A 21,294-nucleotide genomic window follows, 5' to 3' on the forward strand; every position below is an offset into this window, starting at 1 on the left:
CCATTCAATTTACCAAACACCACTTCCCGCCTAACCTGGATTTCACTCAGTTCCTCCATCTCATTTGACCCCCGGTCCCCTGCTATTTCCGGCAGATTATTTATGTCTTCCTTAGTGAAGACAGAACTAAAGTAGTTATTCAATTGGTCTGCCATGTCCTTGTTCCCCATGATCAATTTGCCTGTTTCTGACTGCAAGGGACCTACATTTGTTTTAACTAATCTTTTCCTCTTCACATATCTATAAAAACTTTTGAAGTCAGTTTTTATGTTCCCTGCCAGTTTTCTTTCATAATCTATTTTCCCTTTCCTAATTAAGCCTTTTGTCCTCCTCTGCTGGACTCTGAATTTCTCCCAGTCCTCTGGTAGGCTGCTTGTTCTGGCTAATTTGTACGCTTCATCTTTTGTTTTGATACTATCCCTGATTTCCCTGGTGCAAGTCCAAATGAAAAACAAAGGCTGGAAACATTCAGTAGACCAGGCAGTATCAGTGGAATGAGAAACAGAGTTAGACTTCAGATTGAAGACTTCATTAGGACACTGCTAAAATGTCTTCTACCAGAAATGTTCACTGTTTCTCCTTCCATAGATCCTCCCTGACCCGTGAAGAGATTCCAGCAATTCCAGTTGTTTTATGTTTAATACAAGATGTACAGAATTTCCCGCCATTCCCCTTCTAACTTTGCACTCTGATCTAATCCTGTTGTTTTGTCCGTCTGGAACCTACTAGACTATTGCCAAATGACTTTTATTCTCATCTTCTTTTCTAGTATTCATTGTCATTTACGTACTTCTGTTGGTATACTGCGCCAAAAGTATGCTGTCATTTGCTGGACACTTCCTTAACCGTTGCTGGTATAGGACTGGCAATAGATGTCAACTTGATTCCCTCTTTTCTGCAGGTGAACCTGGCATTGTCTTTCCATTAATTTACCGTTTCTTTGCGCAGCTCCTGGAATCCCCCCCAGCATGTTAATCTTCAAATCGGCTTCATTGGTTCTGCATATTAGTTGCATAATTTCTACCTCCATCAGCCAATTACAGACCACCAAACATAACTTTGATCTCTGCACACTAACTCCTCCCTGTGCATTGTTTACAATCTGGATATATCTATCTATCCAATCTTTGATAATCCTATATGATGAATCTTCTTTATGCTTAATTGTATGGGTATTTTGCCTCCCCTTTGATCAAGATATTTGATCTCTGTATATTTCTTGTCTTTTTCTTCTCTCGTTCCCAGCAACCAAATAATGCTTCCTTTTAGCTTCTCCGCTCAAGTATTTTGACCTGCCAGAACCACTACTTTACTGCTGACTTAATGAGTCTTGTAAAGTGCCCATTTGAAATGGAGATTAATCCCAGGGATGGCGGGACTGCCATATGAGGAAAGATTGAAAAGACTAGGCTTGTATTCACTGGAGTTTAGAAGGATGAGGGGGGATTTTATAGAAACATATAAAATTATAAAAGGACTGGACAAGCTAGATGCAGGAAAAATGTTCCCAATGTGGGCGAGTCCAGAACCAGGGGCTACAGTCTTAGAATAAAGGGGAGGTCATTTAAGACTGAGGTGAGAAAAAACTTTTTCACCCAGAGAGTTGTGAATTTATGGAATTCCCTGCCACAGAGGGCAGTGGAGGCAAAGTCACTGGATGGATTTAAGAAAGAGTTACCGTGCCCTAAAACGAGATTATAAATTGGCAGACTATCTCTCAACTGTTAGAGACATAAAGCAGAGACAGACCCTCACCAAATACAGGTTAAGTGACCACTTTGTCAGTTGAAAAAGGAAGACAGAAGAGATTCTGGCAACCAAGAGAAAACAGAATATGACAGAAGAGGTTGAAACAGGCGCACTTCCTCCTAAAATGCAAAAAATTTGACAAAACAAGGAAAGCATACTTTGACAAACTCAGTGTGGCAACCCCTGATTTTAAAGAACTAGATGATACATCACAACTAAGAATAATCCTTGGCGAAGGAAACACGACACATTTTGGTGCACAATACGTAACAGCATGCAATAACCTGAGAGACGGTGAATGACCTACATGCACATATGTACACACACACTAATTGACATTAACTAACAGTAAGAAATTAATATTGAATTGGTAAACTTGCTATTGCTTTGTACTGCTTACAGCTGCAAGAACATGTAGCAATCAATAAAGGGCTATAGGCCTATTGCGAGTTTATGTACAGGGACATATCTATCCATGCACTTTATACTTGTATTTATACTTATGCATTTTAAACATGTATGTCATGTTTTATACTTTGGCAATATAACAATGTTTTTTTTTATCATGCCAATAAAGTTTTTTAATTGAAATTGAAATTGAGTTAGAGCTCTAGGGGCTAGTGGAGTCAAGGGATATGGGGAGAAGGCAGATACGGGTTATTGATAGGGGATGATCAGCCATGATCACAATGAATGGCGGTGCTGGTACGAAGAGCTGAATGGCCTCCTCCTGCACCTATTTTCTATGTTTCTATGTTCTGTGGATAGGTTAACCTTGTTTAGAGTGGAAATTACAAAACTGTCAGCAGGAACTAGATGATCAGCTGCCTAATGAAATGGAAAATGAACTATGATCTGTTAAAACATAAATGATAGGAGGAAATTGCTAACAATGACATGAGAACAAAAATGTTTATAACATAGCAACGATTAGTGGTGAGAAAAGATGAAATAAGCTAGCCAATAATATAAGAGGATAGCACGAGATTCTTCAGTTATATAAAGATCACGAAAGAGGCAAGGGTGGAGGTTGGATCATTGGAGAATGATACAGGAGAAGTGATAATGGGGAATATAGATATGGCTGAGGAGTTCAATAACTTTTTTTGCACAGTGGAAGACACCAGCAACATGGCCGAAATTCAAGAGAGTCAGGGGGTGGAAGTTAGTGGAGTGGCTATTACTAGGCTTTGTGGCAAAGTTTGCAGATGATACGAAAATAGGTGTAGGGGCAGCTAGTGTAGAGAAAGCAGGAGCTCTGCAGAACCGACTTGGGCAGTTTGGGAGAATGGGCAAAGTGGCAGATGGAATATAGTGTAGCAAAGTGTGATGTCGTGCATTTTGGTAGTAGGAATAAAGGTTTAGACTATTTTCTAAATGGGGCGAGAATCTAGAAATCGGAGGTACAAAGCGACTTGGGAATGCTGGTGCACGATTCCCAAAAAGTCGAATTGGTAGTAAAGAAAGCAAAATCAATGGCAGCATTTATTTCAAGATGGCTTGTATATAAAAACAGGGATGTAATGTTGAGGCTCTATACGGCACTGGTAAGGCCGCATTTGTAATAGTGTGAGCAATTTGGGACAATCTGAGGAAGAATGTGCTGGCTTTGCAGAGTTTACAAGAGGAGGTTTACAAGAATGATCCCAGAAATGAGTAGGTTAACCTATGATGAGCATTTGTCGGCATTGGACCTGTACTCGCTGGAGTTCAGAAGAATGAGGGGGGACCTCATTCAAACACACAGAATAACCATATAACCGTATAACAATTACAGCACGGAAACAGGCCATCTCGACCCTTCTAGTCCGTGCCAAACACATAATCTCCCCTAGTCCCATATACCTGCGCTCAGACCATAATCCTCCATTCCCTTCCCATCCATATAACTATCCAATTTATTTTTAAATGATAAAAACGAACCTGCCTCCACCACCTTCACTGGAAGCTCATTCCACACAGCTACCACTCTCTGAGTAAAGAAGTTCCCCCTCATGTTACCCCTAAACTTCAGTCCCTTAATTCTCATGTCATGTCCCCTTGTTTGAATCTTCCCTACTCTCAGTGGGAAAAGCTTTTCCACGTCAAATCTGTAAATAAGTTGACGTAATAGTGCAAGGCTTGGATAGAGTGGGATGTGGAGAGGATGTTTCCGCTGGTGGGAGAGACGAGGATGAGAGGTCATAGCCTCAGAATTAAAGGGCGCTCTTTTAGGAAGGAGATGAGGAGAAATTTCTTTAGTCTGAGGGTGGTGAATCTGTGGAATTTGCCACAGAAGGCTGTGAGGGCCAAGTCAATCGATATTTTTAAGGCAGAGATGGATAGATTCTTGATTAGTACAGGTGTCAGAGGTTACGGGGTGAAGGCAGGAGAGTGGGGTTGGGAGGGAGAGGTAGACCAGCCATAATTAAATGCTGGAGTAGACTTGATGGGCTGAATGGCCTAATTCTACTCCTATTCCTTATGACCTAAAATTCACTGCTCATAGAGTTGAGAGTAAGATTATAATGCCATATTACATCAAAACACATATAACAAACCCAAACCCTTTTGTGTGATGATTACAAATATTTAATTTACTTTGGAGATTATTGGAAAATCCTATAAACACAAAAATGACACACAAAATTCTTACTGGACATAATGCACAATGGGAGATTTCCATTCTTCACATTGTGTGCAGACCAACTCAATGGGCATTTGCAGAGTGTTCACCATCTGCAGCCAGGCCGGATATGACAATTTAGTGTGTTCAAATTCCAGCATATCAACACAGGCAGCTGCTGCATAAATATCTATGACCTGTATTAAAATTGCAAACATTAATAGTTTAATACATTTTTTAAATAGCTGAAAAAATCCATTAGAAATAGTCTTGAACTATTGTTTTAAGCATATCACTTCCACCTTTATTCAATACTGAAAATAATTATATTGGATATTACACAATATTTTTCCAGTCTGATATTCTCATTTTACGAAAAGCACCACTAATATCCAGGCAGCAAGCTTAAAGAAAATCTTTCAGTTTACTTACACTGACAAACTATCAAATCGATGAGCACAGAGCATTACACGTCATCTACATGAATGATAGCAAGATCTTTAACAAGGTCCCACATGGGCTAGTTAAATCACATGGGATCATGGGATCCAGGGTGAGCAATCCAAGCAGTCTTGTGTCTCTGCCCCCCCCCCCCCCCCCCCCCCAGGGTAGGGAATCTAAAGCGAAACACCACAGCTTTAAAGTGAGAAGGGCAATATTTAAAATGAATCTAAGGAGCAACATTATCATCCAAAGGCTGGTGGGTATGGAATTAATTTCCAGAGGAAGCTGTAGAGGTGGGTACAATTGCAACATTTAAAATACATTTAGATAGGTACATGGATAGGAAAGGTATAGAGAGATATGGGCCAAACATAGGCAAATGGGGCAGGTTAGGTAGACAGCATGGTTGGCATAGACAAGTTGTGTTGAAGGGCCCAATTTCTGTTGTGTGATTCCATGACTCGAAGATGCTGGAACAACTGGTAGTTTTATTAAAATTGCTTAAAATGTGGGTGCAACTAATAAAAAAAATTCTAATATAAAATCAGGTTATTGTGTTCTGAAGGTTTAAGTTAGAAAGGTTTAAGTTACGGTTCTAACTTAAACCCTCAGGACCCAGTAACCTGATTTTATTTTTGAATACTTTATCCATTTCATCCACATTTTAAATAGTTTTATTAAAACTACCAGATGCTGAATGGGCTCAAACGTATATCCTGGCAGCAATGGAAGCTGAGGGTATCTTATAGTGCAATACCATATCATGAGGGACATAGACAAGGTAAATAATCAGTCCCTTCATTATGGTACAGGAGTCTAAAACTAAAGATGCATGTTTATGGTAGAGGAAAAACATTTAAAAGTGATCTGAGATACAACATTTTCCACAAGTGGATTGAGCTGTCAGAAGAAGTGGTAGAGGCGGATGTAATTACAAAATTTAAAATAAACTTGGACAGATACATATATATATATATATTGGCACAGGCAAATGGGACTAGCTTGGTTATGCATGTGCAAGTTGTGCCAAAAGACCTGTTTCCATGCCATATACATAGCTCTATACGTACATGGCTATGATGTCAGGCTTACTCTTTTATAATTCCTTGTTAATACATTTGCTTCTATTTGAAATAGTATTTGTCAACCTCCAAACACGAGGATAGACACAAAATGTTGGAGTAACTCTGCGGGACAGGCAGCATCTATGGGGAGAAGAAATGAGTGACGTTTCGTGTCGAATATGGCAAATATGGCAAATGTCACAAAAACTAAGAAGCTGATTGTGGACTTTAGAAGAACACAACATCCAAGGACGTAGACACCACTGGAGATAAATGGGACTACTGTGGATATGGTGAGCTGCTTTAAATACCTGGGATCTGACATGGATCTGACAGAGGATCTGACATGGACAACACACGTTGCCGTGCTGGGAACAGCTCTGCCCAGGACAGGAAGGCTCTGCAGAGAGTAGTGCGTTCGGCCGAAAGCACTATGGGAACTACACACACCCCCCTTGCAGGACCTATACTCCAGGAGGTGCAGATCCAGAATCAGCAACATTATGGGATACCCCTACCACCCCAGCAACGGACTATTCCAGCTGCTACGGTCAGGCAAACGCCTCTGCTGTCATGCTGTGAAAACAGAGAGGATGAGACGGAGTTTCTTCCCACAGGCCATCAGGACTGCAAACTCTTATCTCACCAGGGACTAATTTACTGTTGTGTTGTGCCTTTTGTAAAAAAATATTTTCTAACATATAAATACTAATTCTGTTCTATAGTTTTTGCACAATCCGCAGTCATTGCCACTTTAATTTCACTGCACATCTTGTATGTGTATGTGACAAATAAAGTTGACTCGACTTGATCAAATTCCTTGTATGTTTTTACATACTTGGCTAATAAATTCATTACAGTACAACACAATTACAATACATGTTGATGTACATTAATACATTATTTTTATGTGGTCAATTGTTAAAATATCATCTAGAATGAATGGTGCATCTAGAATGAATGGTGTATGATATAAAATATCATTTTATTCTGCCTATGATAAATGAAACAGCTGGTTATAGAATAGAAATTAGGATTTTTTTAAATCTGTGATTTAGGACACCCAATATAATGTTACGGTTCTATTTAAATGCAATTTTTTCTCTTAATAGCTCTAAAAATATCCAAATTATTTAGAAAATGAATCAAAATATTCAGCAATATTCTCACCATCTCTTTGTCTTCAGCCTTCTGTATTTTATCTTTGTTCTTCTGTAGCAATGTCAGAACAGAAGGATTCACTACAATAATTCTTGAAAAGTTCTGCAGACGGTTTTTGAAATGTTGATATGCAACGTGCACCCAAAGCAAAGACATTTCATCTCCAATATTATGTTCTATTTTCAGCTGATTTATGCAGGAGATCAGTGCTCCTTGAAGGAACTAAACATGAAAAACAAAACCTCAAACTAGTAAATCACAAATTATGTTCAATAAAAGGGTACAAGCATTTCTCAGGCTCACATCATGAATTAGTTCACTGTTGACATATCCAGGGCTGAAAATAAACCTTGATAACAATTTGATAACGAGGGGAAATTTGAGGGGGAACAACTTCCGGTGAACAAAGTAGAAACAAAGAACTGCAGATGATGGTTTACAAAAAAATGTACAACGTGCTGTAGTAACTCATGGGTCAGGCAGCATCTTTGGAGAACATGGATAGATGACGTTTTGTGTCAGGACCCCTCTACAGAACTCTGCTTCATACAATGAAAAGCACGCGGCACTTTACCACATTTTCGCAATTACCTCAAATTCAACTTCAGTTGAGATGTTCATTGTCATCAGCAGGAAATCAGCCAAGTACCTGAAGAAAAAGTTCTGTCTCCATTCTTCATTCACATTTGAAAAGTACTTTCCAAATCCAGTTTTGTTAAATATTTCATTCAGCTTTGGTTCAACTTGTCCTGTTTATAGGTTTTGGAAATAAAACAAGTAATATCTTAGAACATAGAAAATATGTGCAGGAGTAGGCCATTCGGCTCTTCAAGCCGGCACCGCCATTCAATATGATCATATGATATGGATGATCATACAAAATCAGTACCCCGTTCTTGCTTTCTCCCCATATCCCTTGATTCCGTTAGCCCTAGGAGCTATAACTCACTCTCTCTTGAAAACATACAGTGAATTTGCCTCCACTGCCTTCTGTGGCAGATAATTCCACAGATTCACAACTCTCTGGGTGAAAAGGTTTTTCCTCATCCTAGGCCTAAGCAGCTCACTCTTATTCTTAAACTGTGGGATCGGGAAAGCAGCTACAACTCTCGCTCGCCTCACAACTCGAGTGCGGACCAACCCAAAGCTGACAGTGAAGACAAAGATAGCAGTCTACAGCGCCTGTGTCAACAGCAAGCTGCTGTACGGCAGTGAGACATGGACTACATATGCCAGGCAGGAGAGAAGACTTAACACCTTCCACCTGAGAAGCATCCGCCATATCCTGGGCATATCCTGGCCAGTGTCCAACGCCGAGATCCTGTCTCACGCTGGCCTTCCCATTATGTGCACTCTACTCAGGCAGCACAGACTGCGGTGGCTGGGCCATGTCCACCGCATGGATGATGGCTGTATTCCAAAAGACGTCCTCTATGGAGAGCTGACATCTGGGAGGAGAACCATCGGCCACCCCCAGCTACGTTACAAGGATGTCTGCAAGAGAGATATGAAGGCACTCAACATCGATTTGGTGTCCTGGGAGAGCCTTGCAGCTGACCGCATGAGGTGGAGAGGTACCCTGAACCAACATCTCAAAATAGTGGAAGAGAAACTGTTGAACGCAGCAGCAGACAAGAGGGCACGCAGAAAGGAGCGCAGCAACTTCAACAAACCTGAGACCACACACAAATGTGACCTTTGCGACAGAGACTGTCACTCCCGCATTGGTCTCTTCAGCCACAAGCGACGGTGCTCTAGCCGAGGTTTGGAGCAAGCAGCCAACAACTAGGATGCATCACCCATGGTCAGTCATGATAGAGGGGGGCCTACTACTACTAAGACCCTCGGTTCTGCACTCCCATAATATCGAGAACATTTTTCCTGCATCTAGCCTGTCCAATCCCTTATGAATTTAATGTGTTTCTATAATATCCCCTCTCATCCTTCTAAATTCCCGTGAATATAAACCCAGTTGACCCATTCTTTCATCATATGTCAGACCCGCCATCCCGGGAATTAACCTGGTGAACCTATGCTGCACTCCGTCAATAGCAATATTGTCCTTCCTCAAATTAGGAGACTAAAATCATACGAAGGGGAAATCATGCTTGACTAATCTTCTGGAATTTGTTGAGGATGTAATTAGGAAAATGGACAAGGGCGAGCCAGTGGATGTAGTGTACCTGGACTTTCAGAAAGCATTTGATAAGGTCCCACATAGGAGATTAGTGGGCAAAATTAGGGCACATGGTATTGGGAGTAGAGTGCTGACATGGATAGAGAAGTGGTTGGCAGACAGGCAACAAAGAGTAGGGATTAACTGGTCCCTTTCAGAATGGCAGGCAGTGACAAGTGGGGTACCGCAAGGCTCGGTGCTGGGACCACAGCGATTTACAATATACATCAATGATTTGGATGAAGGGATTCAAAGTGACATTAGCAAATTTGCAGATGACACAAAGCTGGGTGGCAGTGTGAACTGTGAGGAGGATGCTATGAGAATGCAAGGTGACGAACAGGTTCGTGGAGTGGGCAGATGCATGGCAGATGAAGTTTAATGCGGATAAATGTGAGGTTATCCACTTCAGTAGCAAAAACAGGTGGGCAGATTACTATCTAAATGGCATCAAGTTGGGAAAAGGGGGAGTACAACGGGATCTGAGGGTCCTTGTACATCAGTCCATGAAAGTAAGCATGCAGGTACAGCATGCAGTGAAGAAAGCGAATGGCATGTTGGCCTTTATAACAAGAGGAATCGAATATAGGAGCAAAGAGGTCATTCTGCAGTTGTACAGAGCCCTGGTGAGACCACACCAGGAGTATTGTGTGCAGTTTTGGTCCCCTAATTTGAGGAAGGACATTCTTGCTATTGAGGGAGTGCAGCGTAGGTTTACAAGGTTAATTCCCGGGATGGCGGGACTGTCATATGCTGAGAGAATGGAGCAGTTGGGCTTGTACTCTCTGGAGTTTAGAAGGATAAGAGGATATCTCATTGAAACATATAAGATTGTTAAGGGCTTGGACATGCTAGAGGCAGGAAACATGTTCCCGATGTTGGGGGAGTCCAGAACCAGGGGCCACAATTTAAGAATGAGGAGTAAACCATTTAAAACGGAGACCAGGAAACACTTTTTCTCACAGAGAGTGGTGAGTCTGTGGAATTCTCTGCCTCAGAGGGTGGTGGAGGCAGGTTCTCTGGATACTTTCAAGAGGGAGCTAGATAGGGCTCTTAAAAACAGCGGAGTCTGGGGATATGGGGAGAAGGCAGGAACGGGGTACTGATTGGGGATGATCAGCCATGATCACATTGAACGGCGGTGCTGGCTCGAAGGGCCAAAAGGCCTACTCCTGCACCTATTGTCCAAAACTGCACACAATACTCCAGATGTGGTCTCACCAGGGCCCTGTGCAACTGCAGCTGGACTTCCTTGCTCCTATACTCAAATCCTCTCGCTATGAAGGCCAACATGCCATTTGCTTTCTTCACTGACTGCTGTATCTGCATACTTAGTTTTGGTGACTGATGTACAAGGACACACAGGTCTCGTTGCACCACCCCTTTTCCTAATCTGACACCATTCACGTAATAATCTGTCTTCTTGTTCTCACCACGAAAGTGGATAACCTCACATTTGTCCACATTTTACTGCATCTGCCATGCATCGGCCCACTACCCCAACCTATCCCAGTCACCCTGCAGCCCATAGCATCCTCCTCGCAGCTCACACTGCCACCCAGCTTTTTGTCATCTGCAAACTTGGAGATATTACATTTAATTCCTTTGTCTAAATCAATAATATATATTGTAAATAGCTGGGGTCCTCCCAGCACTGAGCCTTGTGGCGCCCCACTAGTCACTGCTTGCCATTCGGAAAAGGACTCATTAATTCCTACTCTGTCAATCAGTTCTCCAACTATGTTAATACCCTACCCACAATACTATGTGCTCTAATTTTGCACACTAATCTCATGTTTGGGACCTTGTCAAAAGGCTTTTTCAAATTCCAGGTAAAAACATCCACTGGCTCTCCCTTATCCATTCTACTTGTTACATCCTCAAAAAATTCCAAAAGATTAGTCAAGCATGATTTCCCCTTCATAAATCCATGCTGACTTTGACCAATTCCATCACTGCTTTCCAAATGTGCTGCTATTACATCTTTAATTTTGCATCTATGGAGCGAAGGAAATAGGTGACGTTTCGGGTCGAGACTCTTCTTCAGACCCGAAACGTCACCTATTTCCTTCGCTCCATAGATGCTTCCTCACCCGCTGAGTTTCTCCAGCATTTTTGTCTACCTTCGATTTTCCAGCATTTGCAGTTCCTTCTTAAACATTTCCCCACCACAAATGTCAGGCTAATTGGTCTATAATTCCGTGTTTTCTCTCCCTCCTTTTTTCAAAAGGGTGGTTACATTAGCTACCCCCCAGTCCACAGGAATTGATCCAGTCTATAGAACATTGGAAAATGATCACCAATGCATCCATGATTCCAATGTCCCAGGAATATGAATCCCTCCACCTTACACCATCTCTCAAGCCACATATTGATCCAAAATATGTGATCCTGTCATTTCTACTCCTACTTGCATTATCTTGGCACACATTTCTTCAGCACAATTTTATAATATTTATTATTCACATTAGCCTCATTGTATTGTTGCCCAGGACAACATAGTTAAAATAATAGAGTAGATGATTGAAGATAATTGAATTGAATTTCCTTTATTGTCATTCAGACCTTTCAGTCTGAACGAAATAAACACAAAATACTGGAGTAACTCAGTGGATAAGGCCGCATCTCTGGAGTAAAGGAATAGGTGACTTTTCGGGTCGAGATTTCAGACTTAGTCTTCAGGCTGACATCAGTTAAATGACATTTGCCATAGAATCCAACAACATGGACACAGGCCCTTCAGCCCAACTTGCCATTTACATTAGTCCCACCTGCCCGCGCTTCGCCCATATCCCTCCAAACCTTTGCCAGCCATGCACCTGGTCAAATGTCTTTTAAATGTTGTTATTTAAAAGATGCCTCAATTACCTCATCTGGCAGATTGTTCCATCTACCCACAACCTTCTATGTGAAAAAGTTGCCCCTCAGGTTCCTATGAAATTGGTCCCCGCTCACCTGATTTCTTATGGTTCTTGATTCCCCTACTCTGGGTAAAAGACACTGTGCATTCAACCTATCTTTTTTTACACTTCTATAAGATCACAACTTCAGCCTCCTGAGCTCCAAGGAATAAAGTCCCAGCCTGCCCAACCTCTCCCTCTTGCTCAGGCCTTCAAGTTCTGGCAGCAACCTCGTAACTGTTCTCGGACCAAATTAACGACATCCTTCCTATAGCAGGGTGACCACAACTGAATACAATACACCAAACGTGGCCTCACCAATGTTTTGTACAATTGTAACATAACATTCCAATTTCTATACACAATAGCCTGACTGATGATGGCCAATGTACTGAAAGCCTGCTTGACTGCCTTATCTACCAGTTACACTACTTTCATAGAACTATGTACCTTCACTCTGAGATCCCTCTGTTTTACAACACTCCCTAGGGTCCTGCCATTTACTGTGGCAAGTGAACTTGCCTAGCTGATATTTTATTTTTCTTTCCCAAAATATTTCATTCACACTTTTCTGAATTTAATTCCAGCTACCACATAGTTGTCATCTACAATGTTCAATGTTATCTGCAGAATCCCAAAGCAGGCAATCATCTAGTGACAAAAGCAATGTTGGCCATAACCGTCTGATTCTGCTGGGCCAATATTGTTTTCCAATTTGTCTCTTTGATACTAAAGGTTTTTGTTATTTTGACCACTCTCGCACGTGCAAAGTTTGGAAAGGCAAACTAAAATTCATTAGGCTATGTCAAATACACTATCACTAGTGTTTGCCTAATCTTTCTCCTCACCAGTTTTTGCGAACTGCCCATGTTCTCATTGATTTATCGTGAATTTCTGTGCGCTGTCTGCTCCATTATTCAGAGCTCAATGTGCACAATATGTTAATCACAACAAAATTGCTAATACCTTCCATGTATTGGGCTTGAATCCATAGCTCATCCAGAAACTCCTTTATTCTCCAACTGAAAGGAAGCTCATTGCCAATATTTAGTACGTCCATCTTCATATAATTGTGGACAACAATTTCAGATTCCAAACTGTCAAAAGAATAAATGCAATTTCTCTAGATTATATTAAAAAAAATGTAATACAGCACCTCAAACATGTCTCTTGATTTATATCAATTCTAATTTTCACTGGCGCTGGATGATATCCATGTCCTGTGAGGTGACTGTAGCTATTCCACTCCTCATTAACATGTGCCTGATTTTAGTCTACGACTGTTAGAAAATTATCAAGATCTGTACGGTACAATCAGAAAACTTAAACAATTGAATGTACTAAAAACACTAATCTATCCAATTATGGGGGTAAAAAATCACTTTATCTTTGTCATAAATAGGCAACCTCTCATTTTATAAAATGACAGGTTGCCTACTTATGACAAAGATGAAGTGATTTTTTTCTCAGAAGCGTATGAGTACAATTATTTCCCCAGCAGAGAGCATTAGAAGCAGAATTTGAATATTTTAAAAACAAGACAGGAAGATTCCAATATGTTATAGGTGGGGTGGTTGAGCTTGAGGAGTTGAGCAGTCTATTCTTGCTCCTAATTCATATATTCATAAAATAGAAACAGAAAAATACAAATCTTAATCAATTCTGATCCTTTTGAAATACTGACTTTCCTTTCAATATAAATACTAACCTGAAGATAGTTCTGTTGTAAGGAAGATCCAAGAGATTTGCGTCATTAAAAATGTTCATCCATAGATTTCGTACAAATAAAGGAGTATCATCACGTAACAAATTTAAGTTACAGTCTCGGTCTATAACAGAGATTATCTGTGCCAGAAGAGGTGTTACTACTGTTTGAATTCGCTTCCAAAGTGTGTGTCTGTGAAGCAAAAATTAACGTTTTTTTAAAGTATGAATCCCAAAGCTAAGATAACCCTGACGAGTATTAAATATAAGACATATGCGATATATCAAGTGTTGATGTTGGATGAATCCAATCTCTTCAGGAACACATTATAGATTATTTGGTGGTAGCTGGTGAGGAGGGTACACGATGGAAGAAGGATGGGCAGCAATATTATTCTACCAATGCAAATTAGCACAATAAATTAAAATTGTGCGTGTAATTAGAAAATTAAATCAAGAAACAAGAAATTACATTTGGTAAGTTGATTCAATCTGCTTGGATTTTGTGACATTTGTAACACAATTCCATCTAAGAGCATCATCTAAACATTCCGGCATCTTTCAAACTGAACATACATCTACAATGAAAATTGCATAAGCACAGCAAAATAAATTACTGTGCTGGTAAGTAGAAATGAAGAGGAATGAAAATTAAGCAAGAATGAGGAATAATATTGTACATGGTACTAAACAATCACATTAAATGATGCAATTTCAAGAAATGTTTTTTTTTTTAAATACCTGCAATATGGAGGTAAATTTATTGATCCATTTCTCCCAGGGAGGTGCTGTGTTTGGATGGAAACACTAGTACGTAAGAATGGGTCAATGGTGCCAATTAGCCAAGCTACTTTTAACCTCAGATTCACATTGAATATGAAGAATACATTAATTTAAATGAATTATTAAATGAACCTCCATTCCATTGCTGCAATTAAAGTTGGTAATGGTGTATTTAGATACTCTCTCCAACAAGCACACATTTTTTGTTTGCTTTGGAATGATATTCTACATATGTTTTTTCAATAATTCATTTCATATTTTAAAAATGTTGTATGGTTTCAGAGACCAGGGGGCGTCCTTGAGTTTACCTGAAAGTGCCACCTTCCTGAAGGGCTTCAACATTTGAGGCTTCCCGTAGCATCCACTCAGTTGCACTGAAAGATTCCTCATCACGTTTCACCAGAAGGGAGTGCAACCTTTGCTTCATCAATGCCAGGAATGAAGCTAAACAAAAAAATAAAATTGAGATTCAAAACTGATTACTGATATAGGTATTCATTTGCATACACTGAACACCGCACATTGTCTGTTTTCTTCCTCCAGATGCTGCCTAGCCCACTGAGTTCCTCCAGCACTTGTTTTGCTCAAGATACCAGCAACTGCAATCCCTAATGTTTCTGTTATCATCTAATGTTTTGCTTTTTTTTTGCAAGATTGCTCATTTGGACAAATGGCCATTATGGGTTAGGTGATAGTTGTTTCAAAAATATCAGATATACTAAAATAAGAACATAATACTTCTGACAGCAAATTTTAGACTTCCACATTTAATTGCCTGTGTATGAACTTATCCTGTAATCAACGTTAGTGCCGATTATTTGCCATTATTATACATTTTGACAATGTTGTTAATATTTAAATTATCATTTTAGACATAAAACAGATTAATGTAAAGACATTAACAACAAACCTTTGAATTCAACATCTTCTCTTAACAGAGAAAGCAGGATTTCAACTCGTGTGGTGCTGCGACTTGAACTCCGATGAAGATCTCTCAGCATGCTAACAGCAGACTGCACACAATTCCTTATGAGGGAAGTTGTATCCAGTATCTTTGTTTTATCCTTATTAAAAAAAAAGCTATTTTTGTAACAATGTTTATAAATTAGCAAAACATAGAAAAGGTATATATATAGAACTTATTACATGCAGTACGTTCAAATTGTTCATTACCAATCTTAAACAATCTAGTTTTCCTTCTGTACTATTTTAGGTTTCTTCTTCTCTGCTGGGATTTTGAAAAGCCAAATCAAACCTGCTAAACTGTGTTTTACATCATTCTTCAGAAATATCAAAATCAAAAGCTTAATATCAGGATTTTCAGAGACATTGACAATGTACAATACTGCAGTGATTCCAAGAAAACGATCACCAAAAGAATTAAAATACTTACAAGAATCTCTTCCTCCTGATCAACAATCATGGCTGAAATACAAACAGATATTGGTTAAATACACACATTTCATTCTTAAAAAGATGATTTGAATGAATTGACATCAGTTCACTCATCAATTGAACAATTATCAACCAAACTTCAAAGCCTTTGGAGAAAAGGAATAGGTGACGTTTTGGGTCGAGACCACTTCTGATGAAGGGTCTTGACCTGAAATGTCACCTATTCCTTTTCTCCAGAGATAATGAATGATCCGCTGAGTTACTCCAACATTTTGTGTGCGTCTTTGGTGTAAACCAACATCTGCTGCTCCCTCTAACACATACTCAAAGCCTTTCCTCTGAAAACAAAATACAAATCAAGAGTGTAACAACATATTCTTCCTTAGTTGAATGCAGCTTGAGCAACATCAGCCAGCAATTAATTTGATGGTGGTCTGATTCAAGATCATCAAGCTGTTACTTAATTTGATTAACTGCTGATTCACTACTTTAAGCATCCACTTCTTCGACAACTAGCCATACACTGCAGCAACATGCCAGGACGTCTTCAACACATCCCCAAACGTACAACCTGAATCACCAAGAAATGTTTGCACCCACTTCCCAGATGCTCATATCCAAGTTATCATCATTCTGTCCAAATCAGAAGTTGTTGCTTTTAATTGATGCCAGGTCAATGTCATACCTTCAGAAGGGTAGCTGTTCAAGAACACAGCTCACCATGATCTTCCCAAAAATCTTTAAACAATGGACAATAAATATTGGCCTAACTATAACACACAAATTCTAAAATTCATTGACATATGTTAATAACTCGCTTAACTTTCTTTATCATCATCTCATAATTCCTGTATCATGACACCCAGAACTGCATGCAAACATTTTATCCATACACGAATATCCTTTACAAGTACATGATTAATTTCCTTGATTAATGTGTGCCTTTTGAAATTAAAGTTTGTAAAGTTCCAATAATTTTCTTGTCACCAAAAAAAATAGCTGTTATGTAATTCAGGGAACACCCTTAATGAGATAGAAACCAAAATAAAATGAATGACATAGAATTGATAATACCAATCTACTGTATGTCACCAACCTGTGTCATCAACCATCACCAATCTATGTGATTTATTTTCCCTAGGTCTCCATCTAGCATAAATATGCTTTTGATTTTCTGCAACACTTGCATTTTTTTTTAAATTTAAAGCATGTCTGTTTTCTAAATTTTCGAATTTCTGACCAAAAACATTAACAGTTTGGACGCAACAGATGCTGTCAGATCATCATCATAAAAATGCTCCCCTATCAATACTTTCTCCAATGCCCAGATTTATTTCCAAAAGCCAAATCCAGAACTGCACCATCTACAAACAGCAACTCCTGCCCTCTCAACACTTGTTGACGTTACACCAACTATATCCCAATTCATATTATGATAATTGAAATTTTATGGAGATCATATAGAAGCGAACGAAATTCTAAAAAAAGAAAAATATTAAGCACATACATTCAGGCTCCCCTGGGTCTCTGCCGAAAAGCTGGCTAATAGTAATCCCTTTGAAAGCTGTCAGATCTGTAAACATGTCTTTCGATTTCCGAAGGTCATCAATATGAACTGACTGCCATGGGTCTAAATATAGACAGAATATATTAAGGTGGAGCTTTATTCACTATAAATTACTTTGGTTTGAAACATAAAATATATAAACACTTTGAAGAATTATAAAATTGTAAATCTGAAATTGAAACAGAAAATGCTGGAAGTGTTTAGCCAGGTAATAATAATAATAATAATAATAATAATAATAATAATAATAATAATAATAATAAACTTTATTATGGACTCGAGGTCCAGACAAGGGGCAACATTACATTAAAAAATGCATTGCATATTAAAAAATATCATGAAGTACATATAAAATCTAAGTATATCACATAAAAGCATTATAAATTATATTTAAAAAAAACACAATACATCAGTTAAAAATCCAGATTAAAAGAATGATCAACGTCCTACAACGAGACAACGATACCAGTGTCTCCACAGCTGGGATTCGTAGCGTGTAGTGCTAACCCTTATGTTTGACAAGGCCAAAAGAATTACATTTTTAGAGTCATTTATCCTGCAAATGAATTTATAAATGTGATTTCTTAGGATAGCTTCTAAAGTACTGACTCCTGCAGCCATAAACATATTACTGGCACTAAACCATCTAGGTTTCCTTAGCAGTTTTCTCATGGCATCGTTATGTGCCACCTTTAGTCTCTGCAAACGTGTCTTTCCATAGTTCGACCACAGGTGCGCAGTGTAGAGTGGTGTAGTATGCTCTAAATAGCGACATCTTCACCACATCTGCACACGCACCAAATTTACGCAAGAGAATATTCGCCTGTACATACAGCATGCGTTGTTGCCTATAAATATCCTCATCATCTGTCATTTGTTCTGTAATAAAATGCCCTAGATATGTTACCTTATTACAAACACTAAGATTATTGTCAGACAATTTAAAATCAGGACATTTTAGACATTTATCCTCTTTGGTTCTACAGATTATAACAGCACTCTTACTAACATTATATTTAATATCATGTTCCACACCATACACAGAACATATAGTAAGGAGCTGCTGGAGACCAGCACTAGATGGACTAAAGATCACAAGATCATCTGCATACATAATATGGTTCCCTAAAATATTACCAATCACGCACCCAGTATTACAGGCTTTCAATTGTTTGGACAGATCATCAATATATAGATTAAAAATGACTGGGGACAAAATTCCCCCTTGTCTAACACCATTGCTAACCCCAAATGGGGCTGAGACCCTATTGCCCCATTTTATTTGCATAGTCTGGTGGGCATACCAGTAGGCCAGAATTCTCACACTGTATTTAGGCACCCCTCTTTGATTCACTTTACAAAACAGCTTTCTGTGATTAACATGGTCAAAGGCTTTGGAAGCATCAATAAAGCACATAAGGATTGAAGAGTTTTTGCCTCTATATTTGTTTACAATCTTCTTTAGGGCATATATGCATAAGTCAGTGCCATGTTTAGCTTTAAAGCCAAACTGGTTATCTGTGGAGTTAGCAAACTAATTTATTCTATCCAGCAGAACTCTTTCTAAAACTTTTGACAATATGCTGGCTAAAGCTATGGGCCTGTAATTATTTAGGCTGCCTACTTTACCAACTTTGTCCTTAATGACCGGCACTAACTGAACTGACAACATTGAGTCTGGTAGCAAGCCATGAATCATAAAGCCAGTAAAACTAAAGGTTGTTCAATCTAAATCATGTCCACTTTTCTTCCACATATGCTGCTGAATGGTTCAAGGATTCTATTGATTATTCATCACATATGTTTAACACAGAAGGCATGCAAACCCCAAATAATTTACTATTATTTATATAGTTCAAGTGGCTGCTCTGATATTTCAACAAATTAGATGTCTTTACTAACATTATCCATATTCAGTGGTTGTGAATAAATGGAAATTAACAACTTTTCAATAAACTTGCTGATCTGAAAATAAAGATCACTGTTGTCCCAACATTATCACATGTGATCATTTGTCCATCTGTGATATTTAAATATTCCTTGGCAAAGAATTCATTAAACGTAGCACAAATATAAATACATTGATACAAGAACTATGTGGAAGGTAAGAAGCAAAACTTTTTTCAAACAAAACAAGGTTTGGAAATCTGGAATTTCAATCAAATAAACAGAATAATTTACACTGCAATATACCAAAAGTACAGGATGTGCACAATTTAGAACCATCTCTCTCAGATATAAAGTTAACAAACGGAAAAACAGAGTTTGATATATCCACAACAACAAATTAATGTTAGATATTTATGTGTAAAAGGGATTAAGGTATATGGGGTGGAAGGGTTAAAAAAGGACAAATTAAGTTGTGTCATATATCATAGAAACATTGAAAATAGGTGCAGGAGGAGGCCATTTGGCCTTCTGAGCCAGCCGCCATTTATTGTGATCATGGCTGGTCATCCACAATCAGTGCCTGCCTCCTCCCCATATCCCTTGATTCCGCTAGCCCCTAGAGCTTTATCTAACTCTTTTAAATTCATCCAGTGAATTGGCCTCTACTGCTTGCTGTGGCAGAGAATTCCACATATTCACAACTCTCTGGGTGACGAAATGATGCATCACTGTTTCTATACTTGTTTTTTGAGAAATCATCACAGCAAAAATATCAATTCACCAATGACCATAGTAAAGAGGGTTCTATAAATGGATGAGAACCATCTCTAAGCAAATCACACTGATAAGTTTTATGATTTTCTGAAAGCTCTGAGACCTGGAAAAGTGTGGTCTGAATCCAATAACGAATTGAATGAATGGAGAAGGCTTGGCCAAGAAAGACTACAAACAAGAGGTGACTGGGAGCTCAAGTAAATGTACACAGTGTGAACATTATTGGTTGATTACATATAATTCTTCCATGAATACATGTGGATTAATTTACGAAAGACACATTTCTTTCAACTGAAGATGCCAGCGATACATTCTCAGGCAGAATACGGCAGGATTCACAGTAAGTTGATGAACAGTTTGCAAGATATGTTATATTTCAAATCTTGATTAAATTAAATAAATTAAATAATTTACTCATGCTGGCAGTTACTATTGAACTATGTATTGTTTCACATAAGACCACTTTAAACTCAGGAGTAGCTGTTTTTTTTAAATTTAACTTAAGGTACAAAAAATGCAAACTGCTCAGCCTTGTAGTATCACTCATACCTCCATGAAATCCTATGTATGCTGATCCACCTTCTATTCTTGGCAATTTAGTGAGAAAATAAATGTAGACTGTTCGATTGTCACTTTTGCTTTTGTTGATTTCATTTAAAGTGGAATACCTGCACAAACAATACAAATTGTATTAGAATATGTATAAACTAACCCAAACATTTAAGACTATGATTCTCTGTGGATTATTTTCTACTTTTAACATCTATCATTTCAGTCACTCACGAAATTCAAAGCATAATACCTTTACAAATGTCAATGCAAACTGCTAATGAACATGTCTAATAAATAACACAAAATCAAATATTAATTTCCTAAGTATCAGTGCCTAGAAAGATAATGACGACAAAAACAAATTATTTTAAAAGGTTTGGGGAGGAAAAAGTTAACTACCATGTAAAATTATACAATCTTGCTTACATTTATTTTCATTGTATCCCAGCATACAACATGAATTAATGATGGAAATAATAATCACATTAAAATAATAATAGTTGGTGACAGCTATCCAATATATGGTTACT

The 21,294-nt window shown here is 38.6% G+C and overlaps 1 protein-coding gene across 2 annotated transcripts in view; it reads right to left on the reverse strand.

Annotated features, from left to right (window-relative positions):
• Positions 1 to 21,294, reverse strand: part of rnf213a (ring finger protein 213a) — a 134,508-nt gene that overhangs the window by 48,320 nt on the left and 64,894 nt on the right. For both annotated transcript variants that reach the window (XM_055653841.1, XM_055653840.1), the window contains exons 30-39: positions 20,762 to 20,880; positions 17,489 to 17,611; positions 15,980 to 16,011; positions 15,497 to 15,650; positions 14,895 to 15,030; positions 13,808 to 13,996; positions 13,066 to 13,196; positions 7,615 to 7,772; positions 7,033 to 7,245; positions 4,385 to 4,551 (exon numbers count right to left, since the gene is read on the reverse strand). In XM_055653841.1, the coding sequence (XP_055509816.1) occupies positions 4,385 to 4,551; positions 7,033 to 7,245; positions 7,615 to 7,772; positions 13,066 to 13,196; positions 13,808 to 13,996; positions 14,895 to 15,030; positions 15,497 to 15,650; positions 15,980 to 16,011; positions 17,489 to 17,611; positions 20,762 to 20,880 (1,422 nt within the window). The remainder of the gene's footprint in view (positions 1 to 4,384; positions 4,552 to 7,032; positions 7,246 to 7,614; positions 7,773 to 13,065; positions 13,197 to 13,807; positions 13,997 to 14,894; positions 15,031 to 15,496; positions 15,651 to 15,979; positions 16,012 to 17,488; positions 17,612 to 20,761; positions 20,881 to 21,294) is intronic.

This window comes from Leucoraja erinacea, chromosome 23 (assembly GCF_028641065.1).
Source record: "Leucoraja erinacea ecotype New England chromosome 23, Leri_hhj_1, whole genome shotgun sequence".
Classification (NCBI taxonomy): domain Eukaryota; kingdom Metazoa; phylum Chordata; class Chondrichthyes; order Rajiformes; family Rajidae; genus Leucoraja; species Leucoraja erinaceus.